This window comes from Lonchura striata, chromosome 1 (genome assembly GCF_050655825.1).
Source record: "Lonchura striata isolate lonStrDom1 chromosome 1, ASM5065582v1, whole genome shotgun sequence".
In the NCBI taxonomy this organism is placed as follows: Eukaryota; Metazoa; Chordata; class Aves; order Passeriformes; family Estrildidae; genus Lonchura; species Lonchura striata.
This window is the reverse complement of record NC_140703.1, coordinates 115,508,807-115,535,926: the sequence shown is the minus strand read 5'-3', so window position 1 is coordinate 115,535,926 and position 27,120 is coordinate 115,508,807. Positions and strand designations below refer to the sequence as shown.

Here is a 27,120-nt window from a genome sequence, read left to right as displayed (position 1 = left end):
GAGTAGGGTTAGATTAAATATTAGGAAGAAATTCTTCACTGTGAGCATGGGCAGGGGCTGGCACAGGTGCCCAGAGCAGCTGGGGCTGCCCCTGGATCCCTGGCAGTGCCCAAGGCCAGGTTGGACACTGGGGCTGGAGCAGCCTGGGACAGTGGGAGGTGTCCCTGCCATGGCAGGGGTGGGATGAATGATTTTTAAGGTCCCTTCCAGCTCAAACCTGTCTTGGACTTCCCCTTTGTACAGCCCTGCTCTCACACCTGTGGCCTGCACTGCACAGACTCCAACAGCTCCCAAGGCAAAAGCAAAGGAGCCTCCATAAAATGCACCTTGGATCCAGGACTTTTAGGTCAGGCACATCACCTTGGGAGTCAGAGCCTTCAGGAATGAGGAAACACCTCTGCCCACTAAATAAATTCTGCAGTGTGACAAAGCAGAGTGGACTTGAGCATAGCCCTTGATTTGGAAGACACTCAGCAGAAGATAGATCAGTTTTGTCAAAAAAAAAAAGGTAATAAATAGCTTAAATGTCTTTAAAAAGTGGGGAAAAAACCCTCTTCCATTCTCACAATTTACTCTGGTTCCACAATTTGCATTTAGGAAATACCTCAGGAAACCAAGTCTTACACAATCTCATTTCAAACTTCTCCCCCCAAAGCTTTGAAGCCATCTGCCACATTTGACAAGTCTGAAGTTTGTCAACTCCTACCAGGATTAAACCCAGCAGCTGTTAGGAAACAAGAAAGCCTCACTGCAGGCTCTTGGTAGATACTGGAGAGCACAGAAGGGAAAATAAAAAAGGCAGCAACATTCAAATATTAAAAAAATCTTCAGTCAACACTCACATCTTATGACAGACACAGTTCATCATTAGTTCTGAGGCTTCCAAATATTTAAGGGGTGAATATGAGTTGCTTCTTACATGAAAATATGGGAAAAAGCAGAATTTGGAATTAAAATCTCTTATTTTACTGCCCTACAGTACTTCCCCACTACATCCTACCTAAACATTTCCTGCTATGGAGATTTCAAGCAAGAATAGTGAATTCTTGAGGAATTCTACCAGAACACCAGGTTTCAGTCTGATTTCTTCTCCCAGGCTGCCCTGGTTTTGTTTGCCACTTTTATTCAAGATGTTAGGAGCATTCTCACACCTCAGCATAAAGTCAGGTAGTAAAAACTGAATTAAATATAATACAGTAACTGTTCTGAAACATTGCAAACTGCCTGGGTGAGCACACAAACACCAGAAATCCATTCACAATTCTTCTAAGGGTCTGCATAATTTACTATTAAAGATATTTCCTGTTATCTGCTTTATTTATTATGAACCAAACACGTAAAAGTAAGAAAATGGTGCTGCCAGCTTTCAAAACAACAGAATTCTCAGCTCAGATCACACATAAAACCAATTTCTGAATTAAAAGGATGGACAGAAACAGGAAAAAAAAACCCAAAAAAAACTAACCCAAACAAAGCTTCAGAATTTGATCCAAAATCCAGCACCACTTTAGGCAAGATCTGCTCATCTGTAATTACCTGAAGTGAAAATTTAAATCAGTGACAGTTCTCTGAAGGAAAACTGTTCAAAAATATCTACTGAGCATCCAGAGTGAGTCAAAGTTGCACCCAGCAGAGAACATAATTACCTGGGAGCAAATTAATATTTTTAACACCATTTTCTTACACAAAATGTAAATTAAACAGAGTACAACTGAGAACTGCACCTCAATCCAAGTTAATAAGTGAAATAAACTGCTGAAATTGTTACCAACTTCCAGAGAATTTTCTGAGACAGTTTAAAACATTTTAACTTCCTCTAAAAATCACATGCTCTGCCTAAGAGATCTTTTACTATTCCTACCATTGCCCAAATTTTGGTGTTTTAAAGTGAATTAAATCAGTTTGCCCTGGCAAATCCAGCTGAAGCAGCCTGTCATCCTGCCAGTCCCTTTGACCAGAAGTTATTTTTCACTAGCAAGTTTTAAAAGCATTTACCATACTTTAATTACTGCATTTTGTATCAACACATACATTAAAAAGGGCATGTGGAGCCATTAACATAAGCAAAATTCTCTGTGGATGGAAAAGGACAGAGAGTGCATGCGATTACAGACAAATATTTGAGGAACATAAAATATTAGAAAAACCTTCAGATCTCAAAATAAACTAAGAAAAAGGGAGAGGTCTCGTTAGGTACAGACTGAATTCCTTATCTGCATTTCCCTCTTTGAAATATAAAAGGAATACTTTTAGGTAGGGCAATCCCTTCAGGAGGAGAAAAAGGAGTTGCTTCTCATATCCAAGATATCTTTCCTAAAATCACTCCAGAAGAAAGTCTTCCAAGCCATGCAGAAGGGTGTTTGCAGTGATGAAGTAAAAAACAAGAAAAATGAGCGGGAAAGTAAAAATTTACTGGAATTTATTCTACTTTTCAGGGGGAAAAAAAAATCCCAGAAGTCCTCTAGAGAAGAAACTAGAGTTTACAAAATTGCAGCATAACTGTCCTTGTCAGATGTAGATATTATTGTGACTTTCACTGGTTGTCAGGAACTTCTTCAAAATCTTTGTGCTTTCAGAGGCATCCTGGGGAGAGGAAGAGAGGATCAGCATCACCCACAGTGCTGGGAACAAAGCAAGAGCCCCACTGGCCTCTGGTCCCATTTTCATTACTCTGAGCATCACTTTTATTAAAATATTAACTGGGAGCAAAACTCAGATCTTCTGAATGAAGTTATGCACAGGAATCTGCACTGCAGCAAGAAAATGGGATTTATTATTCTGCATTCCTCCTTGCTTGGACATGAGGGGAAGAGTCTCTGTGTTTGTCATTGTACTCCTTCAGAGTTTAAATATTTATGTCTTACTCAGACTTATTCAGCAGAACAGAATGAGCTGCACTGAAAACTGATTTTAGAAGTGAAATAAACACCACAGTACACACAGACTTCTCTGGCATTTAAATCTGGGTTCAAAGTGTTCTCAACCAACTAAAATTCAATTCAAAACATTTCAGAAAGAGTAAAGCATACATTTTAGGAGCTGCAAGGGGAATTTATGGGAGCAGTGGGATTTACTGTGAGGGTGGCAGGCCCTGGCACAGAGAAATTGTGGCTGCCCCATCCCTGGAAGTGTTCAAGGCCAGGCTGGATTAGTGTAAAAATTTCTTCAGCAATTTGGTCTTTTAGCTCCAAAACAAAGTTATAGGTCAAAATGGGTATTTTAAGAAGCTTTCCTGTATGCCAGAAGAGAGGCAGATACAGAGCTTCAACAGAGCCATCTGGTATACAAATATAAAATGTAAAAATAAAAAAAAAAACCCACACAACAAAAAGCTTAAAAGTTTTAAATGAGGCAGCTCCAAAGGAAAGCTGCACAAGAAATCCCTCCCTGATATATTCATACCATTAGAACAGCCTGAAAATTCAAAATGAAGTTTTGAAGGAAGATTTTTTTGGTAGATTCATTATTTCTAAGCCACACAGATGTTAGAGGAGGTTTCAAAGCACTGTCATTAAAATCTGTATTTTTCTGCCTTTTCAGATGAAATCCTCACAGGGGAACAAAACCAGCAGAATGCAAGAGATGAAAACAGACAAAAGCTCCCATTAATTTAAAATATGGAATTTTTACCTTGGCTAAACTTTTCAGGAGTTGAGAAGAGAGCAGAGGCTTGAAGGCTTCAATGGTCACCGTGTCCAGCTTGATGACATCAGTGTAACACTGGTACAGCACTGCAGGGATCTGCCACACCTGGCAGTAACTCAGAACTGAGCACAGGTCAAAAGAAAAGCTCTGATAAACTCAGCAGAAAAGGAACCTCTGCTCTATAAAATCAGAATTTTATACCCATGGGAGTTTAGTTACCAGCTCAGGATCCTGACTGCTGGAGCAGCCATTCCTTATCCCCCAGCTACACAAGGAAAATTAGTTAAAACCAAAAATTAGTTAAATGCAGGTATTTCTTCCTGGCACATACCTTACCTGGAAACTGTACATAAAAATAAAAAACTGAAATGAAAATAAAAAACTGAAATGAAAATAAATAAACAAAAATAATAAAATATTTTATCAAATATTTAATAAATATTTTAAGAGATATTTATTTAATAAATATTTAATAAATATTTTATAAAATATTTAATGGAAAATAAAAAAAAAATAAAATAATAGCAACATCTGCAAAAAAACCCAAACAACCCGCTTCTCCTGCCCCCCCAAAAAAAACAACAACATAAAAAGGAATGTGAATGAACAAGAGAAAATCATCCACTTTTAGCTCCTCTTCCTCAAGCTTTTCCTCATGCTGCTATCATTAAGGGTTCTAGAATGAAAAACTCTAGGTTTTTATTAAATTACACCATAAAACTGACCCTAACTTTTCCACGAGGCTGATCAGTAGACCTGTGCAAGCTTCCTTACCTGTTGCACACAGAAAGTTCTTTATGAACTTTTACTTTGGATGCTCAGATGAAAATAATTCCTAATAAAACTTACTTAATTACTAAGTAAAATTCCCAAAAAATCCCACTGTACAATATACTTTGTAAGGCTCTACTGAAGAATTTTCCAGTACTTCTGTCCCACACATAGCTGATAAAATGATCTGTGGCTGGTTTGGAAAACTGTCCCTATTTTCCAGGGCAATGTGTAAGATGTGAATCTGTCAGTAATTAATTTTTAAATAGCTGACTTGTCAGCCAATTCCCACAACTAAGCAAAAATTCTAATTGCAGTGGGATGCTCCTCAGGGGCAATTTTGTGTTGCCACCAGCAGCCCTGTAAAAAATTGAAATTGCAAAGTACCAGCAGCAGGGAGGTCCCTCACAATGTTGGGCTGCTCCAGCAGCGGGCAGCAGACCTGCTCCTGGAATTCTTTGGTCTTCAAGGCTTTCAGGAATGGAGATACAAGTGTCAGAGTGGATTCCTGAGTTTTATAATCAGCTACAGGACATGTGGAAAGGATGGTTACTTGCAAGTCTTTCTTCTGCATGGAGCCAAAAACCTGAAATTAAAAAAAATACATCAACAAAAGTTCTCTTCTCACAATAAAAGCAGAGGAACCTCAAGGATTCATTTCAATTTCAGTGCAAAGGGCACTTGGACTCAGGTTTGCAGGACCAAAACCAGTCTGAATCACAGCCTTCAGGTACAGATTTGTCAGGCATTGCTCCTGGGATGGAGATAAAAACCCCCAAAATAACAGCTGACATATTTACCAAGTCTAGTGATCTGCTGGAGAAGTTTTCAGCACTTTCTAGTCAATATATTAAGATTTACTGCTTTAATTAATGGTGATTGAAAGAAGGATTCCAAATAAAAACAAGCAGTTCACTGAGCTGCGTAACATTTGAAATAAAAATTGTGCCCCATGTCCCACAATATTGTAAAAGACTTTCTTTTAAATGCACAGGTTTTATTTAATTCTATTCAAGTCCAGTTGAGAAAGAAAATTTAGGATTCTCTTTCTCGGATTCAAAGAACCGAGTTTCACACAAACCTTCTGGCTATCACAAAATACCAATAGGAGAAAAGAAAACAGAGAATTTGGAAACTGTGACAGAAACTTGCCTGTTTCTGTCTGCGTACCAATCCCAGGAGGGAAGCTGCCTGTGCCATCACTGTGTCACCACTGTGCCAGAAATCTGACAGAAATATTCAGAAGCTCGCATATTTTCCACTTGCTTTGTTGGGAACACTGTCTGGAATTAATGTCTGCAAAACTCCAACCTGTGTGTTCTGGTTTGTCAGTGATCCTTACAGAGAAAACACGCCCAGATGTGAAGATATGACTTGTGGAGATGGGAGATGCTCAGTAAATCAGGATTTACACACAGAACGGGGCTGCAACTCACATTAAAAGCAAAAAGACTGCCAGCACGTTGTTTCTGCTGCACATTTAAAAATACCAATAACCACAAAATTTAAAAATACTCAGGAACATTGACTTGGTACAAGCACACTCCTACAGTTCAGGGACACCCACAATGGAAATCACACATATCCACAAACAGCTGGGGAAGACAACAACCCCCCAGCCATCCTACTTTTGCAATCCCACTTTAAATCAAGTGCAGGAACATGTGGAATACAGCAAAAGCAAAACATTTGAGGTCTCGGGGCTTTTAAACTTCCAAATGAGCTGTGATTCCCCAGCAAAGCTGTACTTATCTCTAAGCCCAGCTTTAGAATCCCTGCTGGTCCATCAGCTCAGCAGAGATTTAAAGGCAGGCAGGGAAGGAGCAGACAGACAACAAGACAAAATTGTAAACCACACTTCCTCCAGGCAAAGCAGTGACCCAAATCCATCAGCAAAAACAAGAGGAGGAACATTTGCCCCTGGCTTTATCTTATTAAAATAAAAATGATGATATTTGGAGAGACTTCAGTGAACCAGCAGTGCTCCTGTACCTGCGTGAAGCTGGGAATGTTAAATCTGGGAACAAATGGGACAAATGCTGCTTGGGAGACGCTTTCCCCTCCAGCTCCCCCTTGGGAAAGGCACAGAACACCCCCAGCAGCTGACACCATCCACCAGGAGCTCCTCAACTGGTGATCTTTTGGCAGCTGTACGAATTGCTGTTGGTTTTTTCAAGGAAAAATTCTCCCAGAGGTGAAATGCAGCTGAAATAAGCCATGGGAAATGAAAAGCAAGCAGGAAAAAGGTTTGGGAGGTGGTTAAGGGCCAACAAAACTGAAACTGTCCAAAAGGATTGACTGCACTTGGCTGGGAGGTTACAGCAGGTACAGCTGGCAGCATCTAGAAAGGGTTTTTACAGGTCCTGCAGAGAGTAAATTTATCTATTTTTGAATATTTAATAAAATAAAACCACAGGGGAAACTTATTTAACACTGTCATGTCTAAAGTATCAGAGAGGAAGATCCCCACCCTTAGGATTTTGTTACTCCATTTATTTTCTTGCCAGTTTTACCTTCTCAAGCCACTGGAACTGTTGATCCTCAGCCACGTAGCAACTACATTGGCACAATACAACCTAAAAAAAAGTAAAAACTTGTGTAAGTAAGTGGTTTAAAGGGCACAACAGCAGCTCATCAGCACCTGTAAGGATGATGTGGCTGCAGACAATAACTTGTTCAGTTATTTTGGGTTTCTTTAACTCTGTTTCAATGAGGATTTTTTGCTCACAAATGCAGTGAAGCCACGAGGCTGTGACATCTCTGTGCTGAGCTCCACACAGAACTTCACACAGTTTTAGTGAGAATTAACCCTTCAGATCACTTATGAGATTTATCCATGATCCTGCAGTATCTAGTTTGGGGCTGGATGAAAGCTCTCTTCTTCAGAGAGCCAAACCACAGAGGAATTAATGCTCAAGTCACTTACTGTGGGATCTGAAATCAATCTGTAGAACAAACAGAAAGAGTCTGTGGGAAGGACATTTGTGGTGCTGGATGTTCTGCACCACTCATTCCACAGCTTCACAACTCCAACCACTTCCCAGCACACAGAATCCAGGATAAAAGATGACAGGAAAGCTGCAAAAGCCATAAAATATACTGTTAATTTATAAAGAATAAAACCTCTGCTTTACAAATAAATAGCTGGACTAAACTAGAATATTCCTTTGCAACCTGAAGGAAGAATAACTCATTTATATCAACTTAGATTTACTAACCAAATCTAAGAAACATCAACAATGTGATTAGCCCCACTTATTCAAATTTAAAAAGATAAATAGCTGTTCAACATATACAGATCCCTAACATAAAAATCACTTGTTCTTAGGAATTATAGCATTACAATCAACTTCAATTTCTTTAGTACTAATTAAGGATGTGAAATATCCTTAATCTGACATAGCAGATTAAAACCAAAAATCAGTGAAGCAGCAAGGCACAACTATTACATTGATTCTAGAAAACAGAGGCAAGAGTGTGGCAAAAACGTTCAGAAATCAGATTCCTATCAAAAGCTACAGAAGACAGATCCAAAATAGCTATTACTGTTTTTCAAGGGAAAACCTGAACAAAACCCGAACAAATGAGCAAAGTTAACTTTGATAAAATCTAAATGTGATGTAAATATCACTTCAATGCAAACAAGACTTCTGGGTACTATTAGATCAAAACTTTTGCCAATTAATAAACAATCCCAGAGTTTACCAAACAAAAGCCAGTTAAAGGAAAAGGGGGATTGTCCTAACTAAAATACCAAATTAAAACACATTTCACTTTTCAACTGAAAATACATCAACTTTCACGAGGAGCAAGCAGCTGTAACAATAACTGTGTTTTACATCTACAGAGCAACTTCAGCTTTCTCTGGACCACTCAGCTGCCTCCAGGTTTAACATCTGCTACTAAATAAAGAGCTGCACGTTCAGTAAATAGAGGGGATTAATAAAGGCTGGAGAGGGATATTTCAAAATCTAATGGGATGACAGGTCAAAGGGAATGAGCTCAACGTAAAGAGGGGAGGGTTAAATGGGATTTTGGGAGGGATTGTTCCATGTGAGGGTGGCACAGGGTGCCCAGAGCCTGGATCCCTGGCAGTGCCCAAGGCCAGGCTGGACACTGGGGCTTGGAGCAGGGAATGTCCTGGCACATTTACACCTCCCTCCTCCTCAATTTATTCCGCACACCCCAGCAGTTCTGGTTCTCACGCACCCGCAGCGTTCCTGCCGATGGCCACGATGAACCTGGAGCACACCAAGGGCTGCTCGGCACAGCTCCACAGGAGCTGGATCTCCCTGGGGAAAGAACCACAGAACAGCCCGAGCTGGCAGGGACCCACAAGGAATTGAGTCCCACTCCTGTCCCTGCCCAGACCCCAAAATCCCACCCTGGGCATCCCTGGCAGCGCTGCCCAAAGGCTCCTGCAGCTCTGGCAGCCTCGGGGCCGTGCCCATTCCCTGGGCAGTGCCAGCACCTCTGGGGAAGAGCCTTTCCCTGATCTCCAGCTGCGCCGCCGGTACCTTTTCTTCTCGATCTCCCTGCGGATCTCCCGGTCCTCGGGCGTCTCCTCCCGCGCCTCCTCCTCCTCGTCCAGGCCGGCCCGGGACGGAGCCACCACCACCTCCCCGAAGAAGGTCGCCATGGCCGCCCGCGCCTGCGCCGCGCCGCCCTCAGCCCGGAGCAGGCGCGGGAGGCGCCGGCGCGGCCCCTCACGCCGCTCGCAGAGACGGGGCTCCGCACCCCGTCCCTGGGCAGCTTCTTCCGAGGATTAACCATCCTTTCAGTGAAGAAAATCATCCAGATGGCCCATTTAAACCTCCCCTGCCTGACCTCGATGCTGTTTTGTCCTGTCCCTGTTCCTGGAGCAGAGCCCGACCCCCCGGCTGTCCCCTCCTGGCAGGAGCTGTGCAGAGCCACAAGGTCCCCCTGAGCCTCCTTTGCTCCAGCTCAGCCTCTTCCCAGCTCCCTCAGGAACTCTCCAGCCCCTTCCCAGCTCCCTCAGGAACTCTCCATTCCCTTCCCAGCTCCCTCAGGAACTCTCCATTCCCTTCCCAGCTCCCTCAGGAACTCTCCATTCCCTTCCCAGCTCCCTCAGGAACTCTCCAGCCCCTTCCCAGCTCCCTCAGGAACTCTCCAGCCCCTTCCCAGCTCCCTCAGGGACTCTCCAGCCCCTTCCCAGCTCCTCAGGAACTCTCCAGCCCCTTCCCAGCTCCCTCAGGAGTTTTCCAGCCCCTTCCCAGCTCCCTCAGGAACTCTCCAGCCCCTTCCCAGCTCCCTCAGGAACTCTCCAGCCCCTTCCCAGCTCCCTCAGGAATCCTCCAGCCCCTTCCCAGCTCCGTTCCCTGCCCTGGACACGCTCCAGCCCCTCCAGGTCTCTCCTGCAGGACCAGAACTGGGCACAGCCCTGGAGGGGCCTCTCCGAGCCAGCCCAGAGGGACAATCCCTGCCCTGCTCCTGCTGGACACACAATTCCTCATCCAGCCCAGCTGCCAGCGGCCTCTTGCCCCCCTGGGCACCCCTGGGCTCGTGTCCAGCCCCTGGCACAGCACCCCCAGGGCCTTTTCCAGCTCTCCAGCCCCACCGGGGTTGTTGTCCCTTGGCCTGGTTGAACCAAAGAAGAGCACAGTGACATCCACGTGTGTGTACAGCTTTACTTTGGTCCACTAACATATGTACATCATCAAAGCCTGTAACATGAAAGAATCTGATTCCTTTATGATTCTGTCCTGCACTTGAACATTTGCCTCTGTTCATGCTGCCTGATCACCATCACAGACTCAGGTCCTGCTCTAAAACAAACCAAAACACCCCCCAAAAGTCACATTAAATAAAGATCCTACTTTTAAAAGGTCTACTACTTCGTGTCCCTGAGTACAGCTAGACCAAACCAAAAATGCTCACGTAAAGGAAGGTGAAAGGACTGCCAATTCTACAAGAGCCACCATGCTCCTTTAATAAATTAAAAATAAATACTCTTAAAGAGTGGAAGACTCAAAATACCTTTCCAGTTTAATAATTTCTCTTCCCAGTAACTGTATAAAATTAGGAAATACAGACCATCACATGCTTTGCCTAGAAAATAAAAGTGTCAGGGTCCCTAAGGATCCCTCTTGGATCTGCAGCTCCAAAAACCAGCACCATCTCCAGCTTTCAGGGATCATGAACCTCTGTGTGCAGTGACAGAATACAGCACCTGAAAGAAAACCAGCTTTGTAAATCTAAACCTAGATTAGAAATTCAAACCTACCGGCCCAATTTTAGCTGTTTGAAGTGAAAATTAATAAAAACTCTGATGTTCAGTTTGGTTATTCCCAAATTTGAGTAGTTGTACTCCAGAGAACATTGAGAATATGCAGCTGCTAATAGAAAAAAAATAGTGGACTTATTACCTTATAACAAATTTTGCTCCTCAAAGAAAACACAAAGCCACCTTCAAGTTTTATCACTAAACACAAATGTGTTTGTATTTCAGAAACCAAATATAGAATCCAGATAAACATTTATCTTGAATTTACAAAATTCTGCTGCATCCTATTAAAGACTATGCTCTAAATAAAACTTCCTGGGGCAAGAACCATTTAAATTATTTTTGGACTTCACATGGAAATTTTAAGGAAGAAGAAGAAAAAAAGGAGTATTTCTCTGTGCTAACATCTGACATAGCAAAAGTGATGGTAAAATCAGAGTTATCAGTGAGGGTGTTGAAATTGTTCTCACTGATGGCAGCTCCTTTTTCCATGATGCCTTTCCATTTGTACAAGGATTTCTGTCATTATTCACCAGGATTGTGCAGCTGCAGTAATTTTTTCACCCCCCCAAATCCTTCTGGATCCCACTACCAATCAGACCAACCCAATTCCCGAACCTGCTATTTCAGTTCACATGAGCTAGGTTTGGATCAATCTGATACTCTGTCACATCTTCTATTGAATGACAAAATCAGGAAGGGAAACTGCAGCACAGAGGAGGAACCCTGGAGTGGGGAAGGAGCAGAGATTCCCTGGTGTTGGGCTGGGGGAGCCATCGTGGGGCTCCCACCAGCACAGTTCCAGGGAAAACTAAGAATTCAGAGCTGCTGTGTGTTTTTGTTGTTGATATGTCTTCAATCAGAGACTTGCACATATTTTCCTGGCAAAATTTTCTTTCTTGTCAACAAGAGCCAACTCAAACATTGTGGAAACAGGAGATAAACTACAATGGTCAGAAACTGGTAAGGTTTAATCAATGGGAAATCCAACATTCAAACACTTTAAATATGGAGGAACAACAGAAACGTAGCAAAAAAAGGTCTGGAATGTCGGAATCCTGCACCTCAAGCTTTCCACGCATAAAGAAAACAGAACAAGTGTTTTGTTTGTTTTTCTATTTTATAAAGAAAACACACAAAAACCCTTTAGGCCCAAGAGTTCACCTGCATTTCATAATCTTAAAAGTTTACAGTATAGAAGTCACATTAATGATGTACTACCTGTCAGCAGAACCCTCTGTTCACCAAAGCCTCTGGAACTGGCAAATCAACTCCTTCACTGGTAACTGCTTCTCAGCAATGCAAGCACAGAACACTGAACACCTGCACTGAATCAAGCTGTGAACTTATCAGCCTTTTCATTCCTCTTTGGAAGCAATGCTTGCATCCACCAGGTTTTTAGAGTGTGTACTATGATTTAGAAGCCTGTTACTATTGTAGATGATTTCATACAGCATTAGAGATGTTTGAAATCTGTTCTTGAATGTTGCATGACCTAGGTAGTATTTCATTGCAGCACCCATAACAATAATACTCGACATACTGCTATTAACCTGTTTGCAGTGTTTTAACATTTTTTTAACTCTTGTTTATATGTAATAAAATACCAGTAAAGACAAAAAATTGCCCCTATAATGAGGCACATTTTGGCATCTGTGCTAAATGCTGCTACATGGGCAGGCAAGTGCAAGTCAAAATATGAAAAAGGAGAAAGTCATCATCTAATCACATTCATAACTTTTTCATAGAAAAATATAAATATATTCCCTGAAATGTAGGACAAAGAACAGCCAGCGCCCATCAGGAGTTCTAGTGCTATTACCATTAAAAAAAAAAAAGGAAAAAAAAAAAAAAGCAAAATAAAAAACCAGAGATGGGCTGGCTATCCTTTTGTTAAGGTTACGTTTCGCAGGCCGCATCCTCGAGGGCTCTGTCGTCGTCGTCGCCGTCGTTGTAGCGCACGGTGCGCCGGCCGCCGTTGCGCGTGCGGATCTTGGAGCGCCGCGGCGCCCGCCGGCACGCGCCGAACTCCACCTCCTCCGAGTCCTGCTCCTGGCTGCCTTTCCGCCGTTTCCTGCGCTGCGGCCTCCTGCAAGGCCTCAGGGAGTCCTGGCTGAGGCTTTCTTTCCTGCCGGGTTTGGATTTCCTCTTGCGCTTCCTGCTTTCTGTGGCGTCGCTGCAGACGGTGGTGTCGGTTCCAGAGTCCGAGGAGAAACAGGTGAAGTTGGCTTTGGATCTTCCTGCAGTCCCAGGTGCCTCCACATCCTCGGAGACAGAGCTTTTCTCCTCTTGTTTCCCCCCCTTTTCAGATTCTGTTGTTTCCTTTAAGTCATCCACCCGTTTTAATCTCTTGAAAGAAGCTCTGGGTTTTTTATTTGCTGCTACTCTGGTATTTTTAGTTTCAAGTTTAGCTAAGTCAGAATCAACCTCCTCTTCAGAGTTACTCGTACAATGGTTGTGGGCTGAAGCTGCCTGCCTAGAAATTCCCCAGTTTCCCCCATTTTCTACCCTGTGGTTTGTGGAATTCTCCTCTGAGGAGTTATAGTCAAAATTATTCAGAGCTGCAGCACAGAGGGGTTTGTGTGGCTGCGTGTGGTCATCACTCTGCTTCCGAGTTTCTGTCTCCGAGTCAGTCCTCTCATTCTCAGACTCAATAATATATTTCCTTTTAGAAACAGAAGGCTCAGGGCAGGAAGGTTTTTTCCTGCCAGAGACCTGCTCACTCTCATTTTCAGACTTGGAACAAGCCTCCACCTCCGAGCTGTTAAACAGCTTCTTCCTGCAGGCTGAGGACACGCTGCCCTGGAGCTGCTTGCGGTTTTTCCTGACTGGGTAAACACTTTCTGAGCTGGATAATTCCTCCTTGGCTTTGCTCATGATCTTGATTTTGCTGGCTGCCAGCGTGGCACACCTGCGGGGGTTCTTCTTCTCCCCCACGCTGGACACCCTGATGTGTTTCTTGTAGTTGATGATGCACGTCCTGCTCCGCAGCACTTTGCCACTTTGGCTGGGCTCCTCTGATGTTTGCTCTACAAAAGAAAGATGAAAAAGTTCTTTTTCATGTCTTACATTCCTGAAATTATTAGTTTATTATGCCCAGACCCTATCACCTTTAATGAAATACACAAATATTGAATTTTATTTTGAATTCAACTGTTAAGTGCAATTTATCTCAAGTCTTTACTAAAAATACAAGCAGTATCCCAGGAATACTTTTAACTCTTGAGATTGTCACTTTCAAACCTTTTCACAGTCTCAGAAAGGCTTTCTTTAGCATTACTCTGTTAATTAGCTGAAAAATTACAAATTCCCTCACCAAGCAAATGCTGTCATATTAGTAATACTTGTATCATTAAAAGTTGTATTTTCCTTACTAGAATAAAACTTGCAGTGTTAATTACATATTTTAGCCCTTTTATCCTAAAAAAGTAACTATAATATTTCATGTGGATGCCAATTTCATGTGGATTTCAAATTTCAATTTTGCATGGTTTCAGGTGGAGAACACTGAAACCCTTCAGCTCCTTAGTGACTTTAACACTCAGATTGCTGCTAACAGTGAATCTTCCAGTCACTGTTTTAAAAATTAATATAGAACTTGCTTTTGTTGTGTTTTAAAACAAATATTCCATGTGTAAATCATATACTATGAAGATCAATGTTTCCCTTCTAAGTAAGACAATTCATACATATGAATAAAAAAAAATCAAAAGTTCTTGAAGTAAATTTAAAAATGCAAGCAGAGGGAAAAGTTCTCAGGCATAAATTCAAATGTCCAGCTTGAGTACCAATATTAACAATCTCTTCACATAAAAAATCTGGTCCTTATTTAAATGTAGATCCTTCTATGTACTACTTCAGTATATCCCTATTTTTAAGTTTTCGAAGGAAAATTAATTTCTTTTCTTTGTTATGAGCTTCCAGACATGATACATGAATATTACTACTTGTAGCAGTTGTATTGTCTGATTTTTATGGCCAAAGCACAGCATATTTCTGCTGCACACTGCAAAATGCTGTATGAAATGTGAATTAATCCACAGGCTAAAATGAAGAGTTAGATCTTATACAATATTATTGTATAAGATATTATAGAATTATTGTTGCATACAAATATTATTGTCCTCCAATATTATTAAGTAGTTGGAATACAAGAGTAAAGAATAAAGAAATCCAGCCTGCAACACTGCCAAAAGATTAAAATTATATACAAAATTTTAAATTTGGAACAAATCTATAATAAAATGTATTGAAATTCCCCACTGAACATCCACAGATAAAAGCTGCAGAGCTACAACCAGGTGGCAGAGGCAGAAAGAGGGAGCATTAAACCAAGCACCCCCAGAAACTGGAAGAGCTTTTAAAAGCCTCAAAGATGTGAAATTTTAGTTCATCAGGTGTCCTGGAGTTCAGGCCAAACTCCAAACCTGGAATACTGGACTGGAAAATCCAGCCTGAGCTCCAACCAGCTCAGCTGCAGGGGGCACTGCAGCCCACAAGGTATTGGCACAATTTATCTGAAATAAATTCTGTTTCTTTAAATGTTTTCTGATATATAAAATCCCATGCTAAACACTACACACCTATAATATATATTATATATAACATAATCTACATTACAGAACTATATACGGACTGTTTTACATATCAAAATAGATTATGTGATATTTATATTATATATACATTAAAAAGAAGCAAAGCAAAGCTTCCACATAAATTGTTTAGCTGGTTGAGTGTGTGTGTGTATATATATATATATATAAAAATACATATTTATTTGAAAAAATAGGAACTCTACAAGTATGCCCCTATATATGTATTAAATAGAAGATCTTGGGACAAAACAAATAAATATTCCTTGTGGAAAACTGTCAAGACAGAGTCATCTTAACAGACACAGCAATTAATTAAAAAACAGTAATTTTCTTATGATTCTTAAAGTATATTGACAGGATTGGACAGATTGCACCAAACACCAACCTCTGAATAGTCTTTCAAATTCCAAATCAGGACCAATTCCCTGATTTTATGAAGGCACAATGTACATGACCTGGTTTAATAAACATCAGCATCATTCTCATAAGCTTAAAAAAAAAAAAAACAAACCAAACCAATTCTCTAAATCATGATCAGCCACTACACGAAGATCTGAGTGATGATAAAATTACAGAATAAAACCTAAAAATGAGAGAAGTTCACTTTCTGAAACAAGTGGAATATAAATTTTAGTTCTGACAAGTGCCTGTCTGTGTTAAGGACTCTACACATCATTGACAAAATAAAATCTCAAAGTGAAATCAAGTTTCAGGTTCTGGTGAACACCATGGATGCGAGAATAATTTAAAGACCTTTCCATCAAATAATTTTGGGAAACTATCATAAAGTTACTTCAAACTGAAAGTAACAGTTGTAAATCTGCTGTAGCACAGAAAATCTCATGAGGAAATTAAGGCAAGGTAAAAGAACTGAGGTTTGGGTTTGGGTTACATAAATCCCCAAACAAGGAGCTGGACAAAGAGAGAGACTGGAGATGTCTCTTGGAGATTTCCTCTGTCATCTACTCAGTATTGAGAAATAGAGAAATTAACTTAAAAAATGTTACCTTTTCTAACTATTTTTGTTTTTCCTTTCCTCTTCCTCATCTTTGCTTTTGCAGAAGTTTCACAGTAATTGCTGTTATTGGAATCGCTCTCCGAGTCCGAATCAGAAGAGCGATGGAAGCTGGAGGCAGCTCCAGATTTGGGACTCCTCACAATCCTAGTGGGCACCAAGCTCTCCCATACAAAATTCTTCTTCTCCTCTGTGGCTTCTGCTTCAGATTCTGCTGTGTCCTCTAAATCACTCAAGACTTTTGCTTTTTTTAAAGGAGGAGACAGCTGCAGCCCAGAGGCTTTCCTGCCATTCCACCTGTCTGACCCAGAGTCCGCCTCATCCTCAGAGTTGCTCACTGCAGGCTTGTGATGTGCAGGTGTTGACTGGTCAGAAACCTTTTGGCTGCTCCCATCCTCAGAATTATGGCTTTTGGAGTCCTCTTCTGATAAGTCTAAGGTGGGACTTTTCCCTTTGGGAGACACAGAGCAGGCAGGGCCCCGGAACTGTTTGTGCCCGTTGCTCTGCCAGCTCTTCTGCTTGCCCTGCGTGTCGGGCTCAGAATCCGAGCTTCCATTCTCAGATTCGCTGACAAACTTCCTTCGTGGAGCAGAGCAGCCAGTTTGAGAAAGAGTTTTCCTCTTGGTGAGCTGCTCTTCTATTTCCTTGTCACTCTCAGACTTCAGGCCAGCCTCATCCTCGGACCCCTCCAGCAGCATTCTCCTGGCGGCGGCCGAGGCGTTGCGGTGCGGCAGCTTCCTGTTCCTGCAGATCCCGATGCTCTCCGAGCTCGACACCTCTTCCTCCACGTCGCTCATCAGCCTCAGCTTGTTGGCAGCCACAGCAGCACTCCTGCGTGGGGTTTTCCTGTGCCTGCCCTTGCTGTTGCTGAGGGACTCGGATGTCACTGCTGAAGTATTTTCAGAGTCGCTTCCATATAACTTCTTCCTGACCGTTTTCCTTGTATTGCCGTTCTCCTGAAGAAGAGTTCCTGTAAAGGAAAGCAGGGATTAGCATCTTAAAAGTTAAATAGCAGCTGTGAAGTCCAAACTGGAACAGGTTCAACCCACAGACATGCACAAAATAGATTCCTAGTGAGAGTCAGGTGCTTTTGCTGTCATAAAGTTCAGATTCATTCTGGTTTTGTGACAATTAGAACTTCTTTATATGGACTACTGCTGTTTTTCTTCAGATATGTTGCAAGTCATTCCCTCTCACCAGGCTCTTGGCTGCTGCCCTCTTCCCCTAGTCGTGAAAAAAACTTTTAAAAAGTTGAATGTAGTATTTGAGGGCTTCAAAATTAGCACCAATAAAAATATTAGTATCTTACACATACAACCATTTAAAAAAATACTAACTCCACACAGTTATTTCTTATAAATATAAAAATTTGGACTTTTCTTGCTGCTCACAAGAGACTCGTGGCACCCCACCTGTCTGTTTCCTCTGAGCAGCTCGGTTCCGAGTCAGCCTACGACTGCTTTTCCTCCTGCACACCCCGTTGTGCAGGGGAGAGGAGGACACAGGAGCCCCAGAACAGCCTTTGCTGTCTTCTGAGCTGCTTGAGGAGGATGAAGATGAAGAGGAAGTAGATGAAGAAACCCCAGAACCTTCTATTTCACTCTCTGTTAAAAAAAGAAAAAAAAGCAATTGGCAACTGACAATTCTAAACAGCTTCCAGTTAAGAGTTACATTTTGCTGACCCTGGAATCTTCAGAATTTTCTCACATGATCTTAAAATAAAATGCATTCTCATGCCTGAATGTCTTACAGGAATCAAACTGATACCTCAACAAAATCCATATTCATACAGTGTTCAGTGACAGGAAGCTTCTTTAACTTGTATTTAAGTTTCAATTAAAACAGCTCTTTTCAAACACCAGATTTAAGTGAAAAGCATGTTTAAAAAAAAACCCCAAAACATAGAATATTTTCAAACAGATTTTACCAGAACTTGCATTCTTATTCCTTGAAGTAAACTGAATTTTTGTTAAGGTGAGGTGTAGAGGAAAAGACAGGAAAGCTCTAAAGTCTAAAGTCTTAAGGAACTTCTGTCATTTGCTAATTGCAGATAAGAAGTTTTATATAACATATATATATAAGGGCATACAACCTGTATTTTATATAGTATCAATTATCAAATACTCTATGCTTTCCTGTTGACAGATTTCTTCATATTTATGAAAGCAAACTTACTGTATTTCAAAGCCAAAAAATTATATACAGTACACAAATCTTTTTATAACATTCACTATAAATAATGTGTCCAAAATCCAGTAAAACACAAACCTGTGTATCACACAAAAACCCTAAACATTATGTGTAAAAAAAAAAAAAAAAAAAAAGTGTTAAAAACACAAAGCTCGTTTAACAACTCAGAATGCAAACTGCAGCAATTCTAAATTCTGACCTGATGATAAAGCAGAACAATTGGTCAGTGGTGTGGATCTGGCCTTCCCATTCCTCTCAAAGGATGCCAGGCAGGCAGAATCTGAGGATTCTCCCGAGGAACTCTGGTTGTAGGAGCCAGTGTTGGGTTTATGGCTTGTGACACAGGCGGCTCTGCTTGAGGTAGGCTGAGGAAAAGCATCTTCCTGCTCAGATTCAAGTTTGGCCTGAGACTTTAGTGGTTTCTGCTTCAGATTTCTAGTGAGAGTCAAAGTAGTAAAAGCAACAGAGTTTGTAAAACTAAGAGAGAGAAGGCAATGATGTATTTTAACAACATTTAATATGATTTTGTATTTCTGGGAGGGTTTTATGAGCTAATGTGGTGTGAGACAATTTTAACTCTGGCAAGGATAAACATAAACATTTACTAAACATTAAAAATATTTACTTTCATTAAATAACAGTCTGTAGTCCTAGGGCAGTCATACAAGAGGAGAGAATCTTTCTCAGCCCTGAGAAACAGAATTTAATGATGATGTCCTCCAGACATTTCATGTTCTCGTATTTTCACTGCAGCCTCAATTTCTGTTGGATTCCCAGCCTCTGGTTAGATGCACATGAGCCTCCAATTAAATGCTATCCTGGCAAACATTATTCCACAATAAACTGAGTTCCCAACACACACAGAAGGTGTGAACCTTACAGTTCACAGTTTAAAATAAAGAAAACATCACTAATTTGATCCTTCCTTACTTTCACACGCCTGAGTGCTACATGCCATCTTGCTCAGTCCTTTATTTTCACCTACAAAACTGTTTTGTCAGTTTTTTCCTTACAGTGCAGGTTTTCAGACATTCATCCAGGTGCACAAGATGTGTAATTTCTGCTATCCCAAACCTCACTTCTGCTGTGCCCCACTGAACAGTCACACACAATTCTCCAGATATGAGCACAAATGAGATTCAAAAGACAATTTCTGCCTATCCTGGTGGGTGGTTATTTTAAAGTATAAAAGTAATCCCCTTAAATTATTTTTTTTTAAATTAAAATTCTTACTCCTACCCTTTCCCTGCCAGAGAATGAAGACTGGACAGCAGCAGAAGGGAAAAGCTCAGTTTCAGCGATTTACCACATTTTGTCCCATATACTAATTAAGAACAGGAGTTAATCATGTCAAACAGCAATTGTATTAAAAGCCTCCCTGCCCTCAAAAAAGAGAAGGCAAATCTGGCTCCCAACTGAATGCTACAGCAAGTGACAATTTCTAGAAATTCCACAGGACTGACTGTATTCTGTATGTAAGAAAATACATAATTTATGTCAATTTTCATGTTTGTAACATAGCCAGCAAGTAAATCTTTGTTTCATTCCTCATTGTTTTAGTTAAATATTGATTTTTCTGATTCAAATATTAAAGAAAAACCCAACCTTTTCTACTCTTTTGTCTCCTTGTATTTCTCAGTTTTATACTATAAAAAAAAGCCCCTATTTTTTCAACATATTTTTGCTACTGCGTGAAAATGACTAAAAATCTCACTGGGGTTACAAATCATTTAAAATCCCAGTTGTTTCCCTCTTCACAGACTAAACGTGAGAGAGAATATGAGTAACAGTCAGGTGAGACAGATCTTTATACCTTTTATAATTTGATTACCTGAGCATTTTGGTGGGCTGCTGCACTGAGCTTTGATTATTAAATCTTCTTGTGTACCTCTGGTTTCTCCGTAGCTTTTCATTCTGTTTCTGCCCATTTTTGAAATCTGAAACAATTCTTCGGATTTTCTCTTCAAACAGTGCTGATAATCTCAAGGTCATACTGTAAATCTAGGTAAGGGAGTGGTTTCTATTAAAAACAGAGCCTTTGTTCCAAAACTAGTATTTGTAATATCAAAAACTGCACAGAAAAGCAATAGGAAAAGCACAGGCAGTCCTGTGTAACACCAAATAAACAGGAAATTAACATTTTAAGTATTTTTGGCTTATTTCTCCCCACTAGCTACCCAACCCAGCAGCTTTAGCAAAAGTACTGATAAACAAACTGCAAAATAAGATTTATTTCATTAAGATGTTCACAAACCCCCAGAAAATAACAGCTACCTTTGATTTTTTATTTGGAGTATAAGATTTTGCATTACTGAATATCAGTCTGATATCTTTGCACAGCTCCATTGGAGTGTCATAATTCCCAGCTTCCAGAGTTTCCTTCACTGTACCAAAATCCATTGGAGTGTCTATAATATGTCTGTAATCCTATAAAAAACATATGAAAAAAAGATTTATGTGAAAAGTATAAAGGAAAAAAACCCAACATTTTCCATTTTATTTCTCCCATTTAGGAGTAGCTAAAATAACACAAATTATCTTCAGCAGCAGTGGAAAGAGAAGCACCACAGCAGAAAGCAACACTTTTGCTGTGACAGTTTGATTTTAAATCTTTTTGATTATCCTACGAATTTTACTGTGAGAAACAACAAATCTGGTATAAAAAAACAGCCAAAAAAAGCCCCATAACACAACAAAAAAAACCCCAAATCAAACCCCATCAAAACGTCTCCATATTTCTTTCTCTCCTGTTCTTGGTTTTTTAGAGAACCTCAAGGTGTTTTTAAACCCTGGACTGAGACTCAAACTCAAAATGTGGAGTCACCAGAAGTTGTTATTTGCTGTAAAGAAGAATTTTTCCTTTAGATTAAGTTCATTGGGTTTTTAGAGAAAAAAAGAGACTAAGATGGTAGTAAGATTACCATGAACAACTAAAAGAGAGGGGAAAAATCAAATTCATAGCTCAGGCTCAGTAAACACATTTTAGACTTTCAAGAAACTCGTTTTAATTAAGAAAATACAGATTTTTTTTACAATAATTCCCTTACACAGTACAAGGCAGCAAGAAAAAAACAATCAATTAAATTATCAAGTAATTATCAAGGTTATCAAGTACAACTTACAGGATATTGATCCAAATCAACTGGCTGCCTGAAAGGTTCAGAATCCTCACACTGGAAAATTAAATTCACCAGTTCCATGCACTGCTTCTTCCAACAGTTTTCATCATAGCCACTTTTCAGGTTTTTCCCTTTTTTTAAGCCTCGTCCCTTGAGGGAAAAAAAAAAGTTAGGAAAAGCATTCTGGAATACAGCAAGAAAAAATTCAACCTGATTTGGGTTATAAGGTAAAGATTGGCCAACTCACTTTTCTTCTTCTGTATGATGTTCTAGGAACACATTTTTCATCATCCTGCACAAAATAAAATGAATTATCTTAAAAGTGATGTAGGAAAAAAATAGGTGATGGAGGCTAAAAGTGTCATTAGATTTGAGACTGTGGTAAAATTAAATTTTCTTCTTAATTCTTTCAGTAAAACAAAGGATGAGCATAAAAAACAGCACAGCATCTGGGAGACTTGGAAATCAATATCCTAGATAAGGACAAGAGCTGGAGTCTGGAATCTTCAGTGGTTTGAGAAAAGGAAAAACCACCATCAGAAATTGCAATTAGAAGTTACTCACAGCTTTGAACTTCAGTGACTAAATATTACCAGTAATGCAATTCACTGACAATAAATGACATAAAACATTAATAAAAATTCTTAGTATAGTCCATGTTTGTATTAGCTATGTAAATAACTCAGCAATTTTACCAACAATACTTGGTGGCTGCTGGCATTTTCTTCTCACCATAAATTACTGGAATTTTCCACAAAAAAACCCAACTTACCAGATCAGCATCATGACAATCTTGTTCATCATCTGTTGTACTACATAATTCAAAAATATTTGTACAGTCCTGGTCACTGCAATGCAATTAAATCTGTTACTGGAATAGCAAAAACAGAGCTGTTGTTTCCTAAATTAAACTCAGCCACAACCAAGTGCTCCATATAAAAGGGAAGACAGTAACTGAGTATTAAATGGAATACAAAAATCAGGATAAGGGATTTGAAAGAGGCCTGCTCAGCTGCAGGAATGCTGCCCACACTCATTTCAAAATAAACCTCTCAGTTTATTTTAACCTTTCAATTAAGTCAGACAAGCTGCAAGAGGAACTTCTACGCAGGACAGCAAAGAAGGCACATTTTACAGGCTGAGCTACTTAACATACTCAATCTCAAGTGACATTCTGAGACTGTGACACCAGGAAAAAAGGTAAAATGCTTCTAAGCTAAACATTTCAGTATTTAAGGTAACACTCAGAATTAAGACACCTGGCCTTCCAGAGTGAACTGAAAGAGTCAAAGCAGGGCTCACCACAAAGGAATACTGAGCTGTTTTTACATTCCACTGTCCCAAAGCACCAGGATTCAAGCCTTATTTAGATTAAAATGCCACTTACTTGATGAACTTTAGGAGCTGGGTGGTGATTTTTTTTGCAGCTCTGGCAATAGCACTCCCAGGCTCATTGAAGGTTCTGGCATTGCTTTCAATGTATCTGACTTCCCAAACCAATGCTGAAATTCTCCTTCAAATTAGAAAATATTGCATCTTAAATACTAAAGAAAAGCTTAAAACCAGCAAAAATTGTATCTCTGTAATATTCTCTCCATATTAGATTTAAATGTCCTCTGTTTTATGCCCCCCTTAGGGCAGTCTCAAACTTTTCCTTCACATTTAAAACCCAAGGAAGCAAAACCAGCATTGCACATCTTTCACCACTCATTTCCCAACTCATTATTGCCAGTTCATCCTTAGACAGTTTGTGATATAAACTCAGTTAATTCAGCTGGCCAAGTAAGCACTAGCATTTGTTATCCATATATCATAAAATATCACTGAAATCATTCCAAGGACTGTGGATTTCCTGCAATCTTTAAAAACAAAAGCATTTTTAAAAAGCTTACATCTGACTTATTCAAAAGGAGGGGAAAGAGTATAATTTAATCACTACTCTAAATTATCACATTTCTTCTGGAAATATCAGAAGCTGCTTGTTACAAAGCCCTGAAAAATGCAACACAATTGGAGTCATATCTGAAGAACTTTTAATTAATAAATACAAAGCACAAGTAGTTAAAAAGGAGTGACAAGAGCTTTGTTCAATTACATTTTTGAAGAATGCCAGCTATGATATCCTGTTTTCCCTTAAAGACCTTGCTTTGTGGTCAACCGTCCACTGAAAACTGTGCCCCCTGTAAAATGACAGATTTAAGCAACTGCTACAAATTGAAATTCTAACTTGATAGAAATGAGCTGCCACAAACCTGTAATTTCATTTTTACAACTCATTTTCCCAATACCTTATACCCGTGAAGCAGATACTCCAAGTCTGCAGTTCTTCACCTACAGAATTTCCAAGTATTTCCCAAAATATTTTTTCCATCTTGTACAGGAGGAAAATCACTGTTAATGTCTCTTCATTGAATTTACAGACACAGTGAATACAGCTTCAGATGAAGAATACACCTGAATTTATTTTCAAGCTATGGCTGACCAGCACATCCATCAAACTAGAGCTCTGTCATCATTACACTTTTCCTTCTATCTCTTCTATAAGTTTTTATCATTTAAAATGCTGCTGTTAATGTTTACCATTTCAACTCTTGTGTTTAAGCTCATTTCTGAAAATAGCAAGAGCTTAACTTTCTTGAAGGTCAAAGTAACTCAAGGACAGCACTTCAAAATCTGAATTGTCATCAGCACTGAGGTAACTTTGGCGAGTTTTCTAATACTTGGTTGTTTCCAGTAGTGGATTTCTCAAGGAAAGGATGTCAGGGATTATTTTAGCTCTGAAGAGTCCCCAGGTGAGCTCCCCTGCAGCACTGACCTGTAGAACCTGTTGGCCAGGCGGGTGCGGATGGTGTTGAGGTCCGTGGGGTAGGCGATCACCGTGCAGTACTTGGGGTACGTGCACAGGTCCACTGGGCCAGCAAAAGCTGCTGAGATGTCTGGTTAAAAAACAGCAATAATAGCAAAATTTAATAGTTTCACCTCATTTTGGCCTTCCAGTGCCTGAAGGAGGTGAAAGGAAAGACAGAGAAGGACAATTTCCAAGGGCTGGAGGGACAGGACACAGGGAATGGCTTCAAACTGCCAGAGGGCTGGGCTAGATGGGAGATTGGGAATTAGGAATTGTTCCCTGGCAGGGTGGGCAGACCCTGGCACAGGGTGCCCAGAGCAGCTGTGGGTGCCCCTGGGTGCCTGGCAGTGCCCAAGGCTAGGAGTGTGGAGCAGCCTGGGATAGAATGCCAGAATGGTTTGAGTTGGCAGGAACTATTTCAAAGCCTGCAGGTCCATAACAACTGAATCGGGTATTATAAAACCTATGGTGTATACATTGAGATCTCAATACGAAGAACTGCACAGAAGAACATTTGCTCATTGAAGGAATTTATCACATGGAATTTTAAAAGGATGCCATGGATATTCCAGGGTGTTTCTAAATGCACCACCAGGAGAAAAGCAGCTGAAGCTCAGCTCACACTCACCAAGAGTCATGAGCTGATCAATCCCACGGATGATCCGTTCACAGGCCTCATCACGGGACTTCATCCCCCACTCCCCCTCCTGGGGTTTGTACAGGAGCTTCTCCACCTCTTCCAGAGTCACAGACACACTTGCTCCTAATTCTTCAGGCTGATCAACTAAAAAGAGCAAATTGCAGAAGGAGTGAGAACAAGATAAATTGTTGAGCACTCACAGTTATGAAATAATTGTATGCTTGTGACTGACAAAAAAATTCTTGCCTTGCAGTAAAGTTTAATGCTAAGGCTGTGGGGAAAAAAATTATACAAAATGAATACTAACAGCAAAACGTTTAAAATTCTGTTTTTCTGCAGTTTTGAGTTAAGTTTATTACCTTTTTGACAGCTTATTCAGTAACTACTTCCTCAGTTTCTTCCAAATGTTCCTCCCCCCTCCCAGCTGGTACTGACAAGTACTGGAAAAGTGAAATATTAAGACAAACCACAAATTCCACTCTTTTATTTACAGATAATCTGGATTTGTTCAGCAGACTTTATAAATTGTTGGGTTTAAATTATGTGCAGCAAATGTTTGCTGATCAGAAATATTTTATTTATATTCTTCTTACACCCCCTTGTATTATAGTATACTACAACAAATTCATAGTTTGAAACCTGAGCTGTTTTTTGAAACCTGCCATTTGGAAGTAGCAGGTTTTATTCCTTAAGTCAGAGCTACACATTTAAAGTATTTTCTTTTCAAAATTGCTCTGGAAGATGAAAAAGGAAAAAAAAAGGGTATATTCAAATTACTTCACTAAATCTGAATCAGATAAAGACAAAGACTGTCTTTAAGACAGGAATCACCTCAGGTCCACACATTTCCTGCATGACACAAAGGAACTGGACAAAGGGAGAAGCACATTAAGCTGTTTTATTATAGGGTTTCTACCTACCATTATCAGGGACTGGTTCCATGTCCCACGGGCTCAGCTTTTCAATTTCACCATTGTCCCATCTGATTCACCAAGTAAAAAAAAAAAAAAAAATAATTAATAATTTAAAGTCACCTTGACTAAGAAGTGTTCCCTCCAAGCACATTTAAATTTCAGCTATAAGCACATTTAAATGACAGCTATTTGTAGGTATTGACAAAATACACTGTACAAACATGTACAGAAACAAAGGCTTTGGTCTGCAGTCAGCAAAAAGGAAACATTCCTCCTGATCAATTTCAGATTAAAATTGTGCTCCTGATTTTGGCTGCATGCAACTTACCCAATACATAAATCAATTTTAAAAAGCCTGTATCAAGAAGATGAAGAAAAATAAGCTGAACATATGGAAAAGTGAGATAAGATCAAGGGGAAGATCTGAGAAAAAACACAGGAGATTTTTTTTTGCTGATCACAACAGGAGTTGTGCAAGTCCATGGATAAGGAAGAACAGGAAGTAAGACATTTCATGCATTAGCACTTCAATTTATGAGGCAGAGGGCATTAAGACAAAGAAAAGAATAAATATAACATGAAGAAACGGAAGTTAATTAAGGTCCAAGACAAAGGAAAAGCAACACAAGTGCTCTTGATAGCTCTGGATATTCACTCTGATACTGAACTATGAGGTGTGGACATCATTCTGAGATCTCTCCAAATCCCACACATTTGGGTAGATCTTTACATGTTTTTAAAAATACATAAAATACCAAAGAATTTTGCTATTTCCATGGTAAGAAATGTCTGACTGGATCAGCTTCACACCTCACTGATGCAGACAGGCAGGAGCACCCTGAACAGATGGAGTGCTGGATCTTTTCTACAGCTGGGTTAATCCTTATGCTCCCATTTTTATTTTTTCCTACAAGAACATACCAGAAACAAATAGATCAAACTGCCGTTCACCCATTTCCCCCCAGAGCTTTGCCAGCAGTTTCCTGCCAGAGTTCTCCAAATTCCTAGGTCTACTTCTGATGCCTTAATAAATTCAGATATTTGGTCTAATGCCTCCTGTGTATTTATTTCAAACCAACTGGAAACTGCAGTGATCATGCTCAGAGTATTTTATAACTGAACCCCTGCTCTGGCAAGAG

General features: G+C 40.1%; 2 protein-coding genes across 2 annotated transcripts in view; both read right to left on the bottom strand.

Moving 5' to 3' along the window:
- Positions 1-1,083: 1,083 nt before the first annotated feature.
- On the bottom strand, positions 1,084-9,069 carry PSMG1 (proteasome assembly chaperone 1). The gene is made up of 7 exons (XM_021527476.3): positions 8,934-9,069; positions 8,626-8,708; positions 7,343-7,494; positions 6,930-6,992; positions 4,804-5,002; positions 3,631-3,767; positions 1,084-2,583 (listed from the first exon to the last, which is right to left on the bottom strand). Exons 1-7 carry the CDS (start codon positions 9,053-9,055, stop codon positions 2,509-2,511), a joined length of 831 nt encoding a protein of 276 aa, XP_021383151.1. The 5' UTR covers positions 9,056-9,069; the 3' UTR covers positions 1,084-2,508.
- A 981-nt stretch (positions 9,070-10,050) lies between these two features.
- Positions 10,051-27,120, bottom strand: part of BRWD1 (bromodomain and WD repeat domain containing 1) — a 43,444-nt gene continuing 26,374 nt past the window's right edge. The window contains exons 29-41 of the mRNA XM_021527472.4: positions 25,988-26,049; positions 25,056-25,211; positions 24,395-24,515; positions 22,967-23,092; positions 22,352-22,427; positions 21,827-21,871; positions 21,583-21,729; positions 20,735-20,887; positions 20,292-20,461; positions 18,660-18,895; positions 17,683-17,874; positions 16,263-17,240; positions 10,051-13,689 (exon numbers count right to left, since the gene is read on the bottom strand). Coding sequence (XP_021383147.3) covers positions 12,560-13,689; positions 16,263-17,240; positions 17,683-17,874; positions 18,660-18,895; positions 20,292-20,461; positions 20,735-20,887; positions 21,583-21,729; positions 21,827-21,871; positions 22,352-22,427; positions 22,967-23,092; positions 24,395-24,515; positions 25,056-25,211; positions 25,988-26,049 — 3,592 coding nt within the window. The 3' untranslated portion in view covers positions 10,051-12,559. The remainder of the gene's footprint in view (positions 13,690-16,262; positions 17,241-17,682; positions 17,875-18,659; positions 18,896-20,291; positions 20,462-20,734; positions 20,888-21,582; positions 21,730-21,826; positions 21,872-22,351; positions 22,428-22,966; positions 23,093-24,394; positions 24,516-25,055; positions 25,212-25,987; positions 26,050-27,120) is intronic.

What these genes read in the sequence shown, in the direction of transcription:
- PSMG1 (XM_021527476.3), bottom strand. Translation starts at nt 9,055, where the DNA reads ATGGCGACCTTCTTCGGGGAGGTGGTGGTGGCTCCGTCCCGGGCCGGC. An exon ending in GATTGATTTCAGATCCCACA is followed by an intron (nt 6,993 to 7,342) that starts GTAAGTGACTTG and finishes ACTTTTTTTTAG; the next exon opens with GTTGTATTGTGCCAATGTAG. An exon ending in TCCTGAAAAGTTTAGCCAAG is followed by an intron (nt 2,584 to 3,630) that starts GTAAAAATTCCA and finishes TCCTCTCCCCAG; the next exon opens with GATGCCTCTGAAAGCACAAA.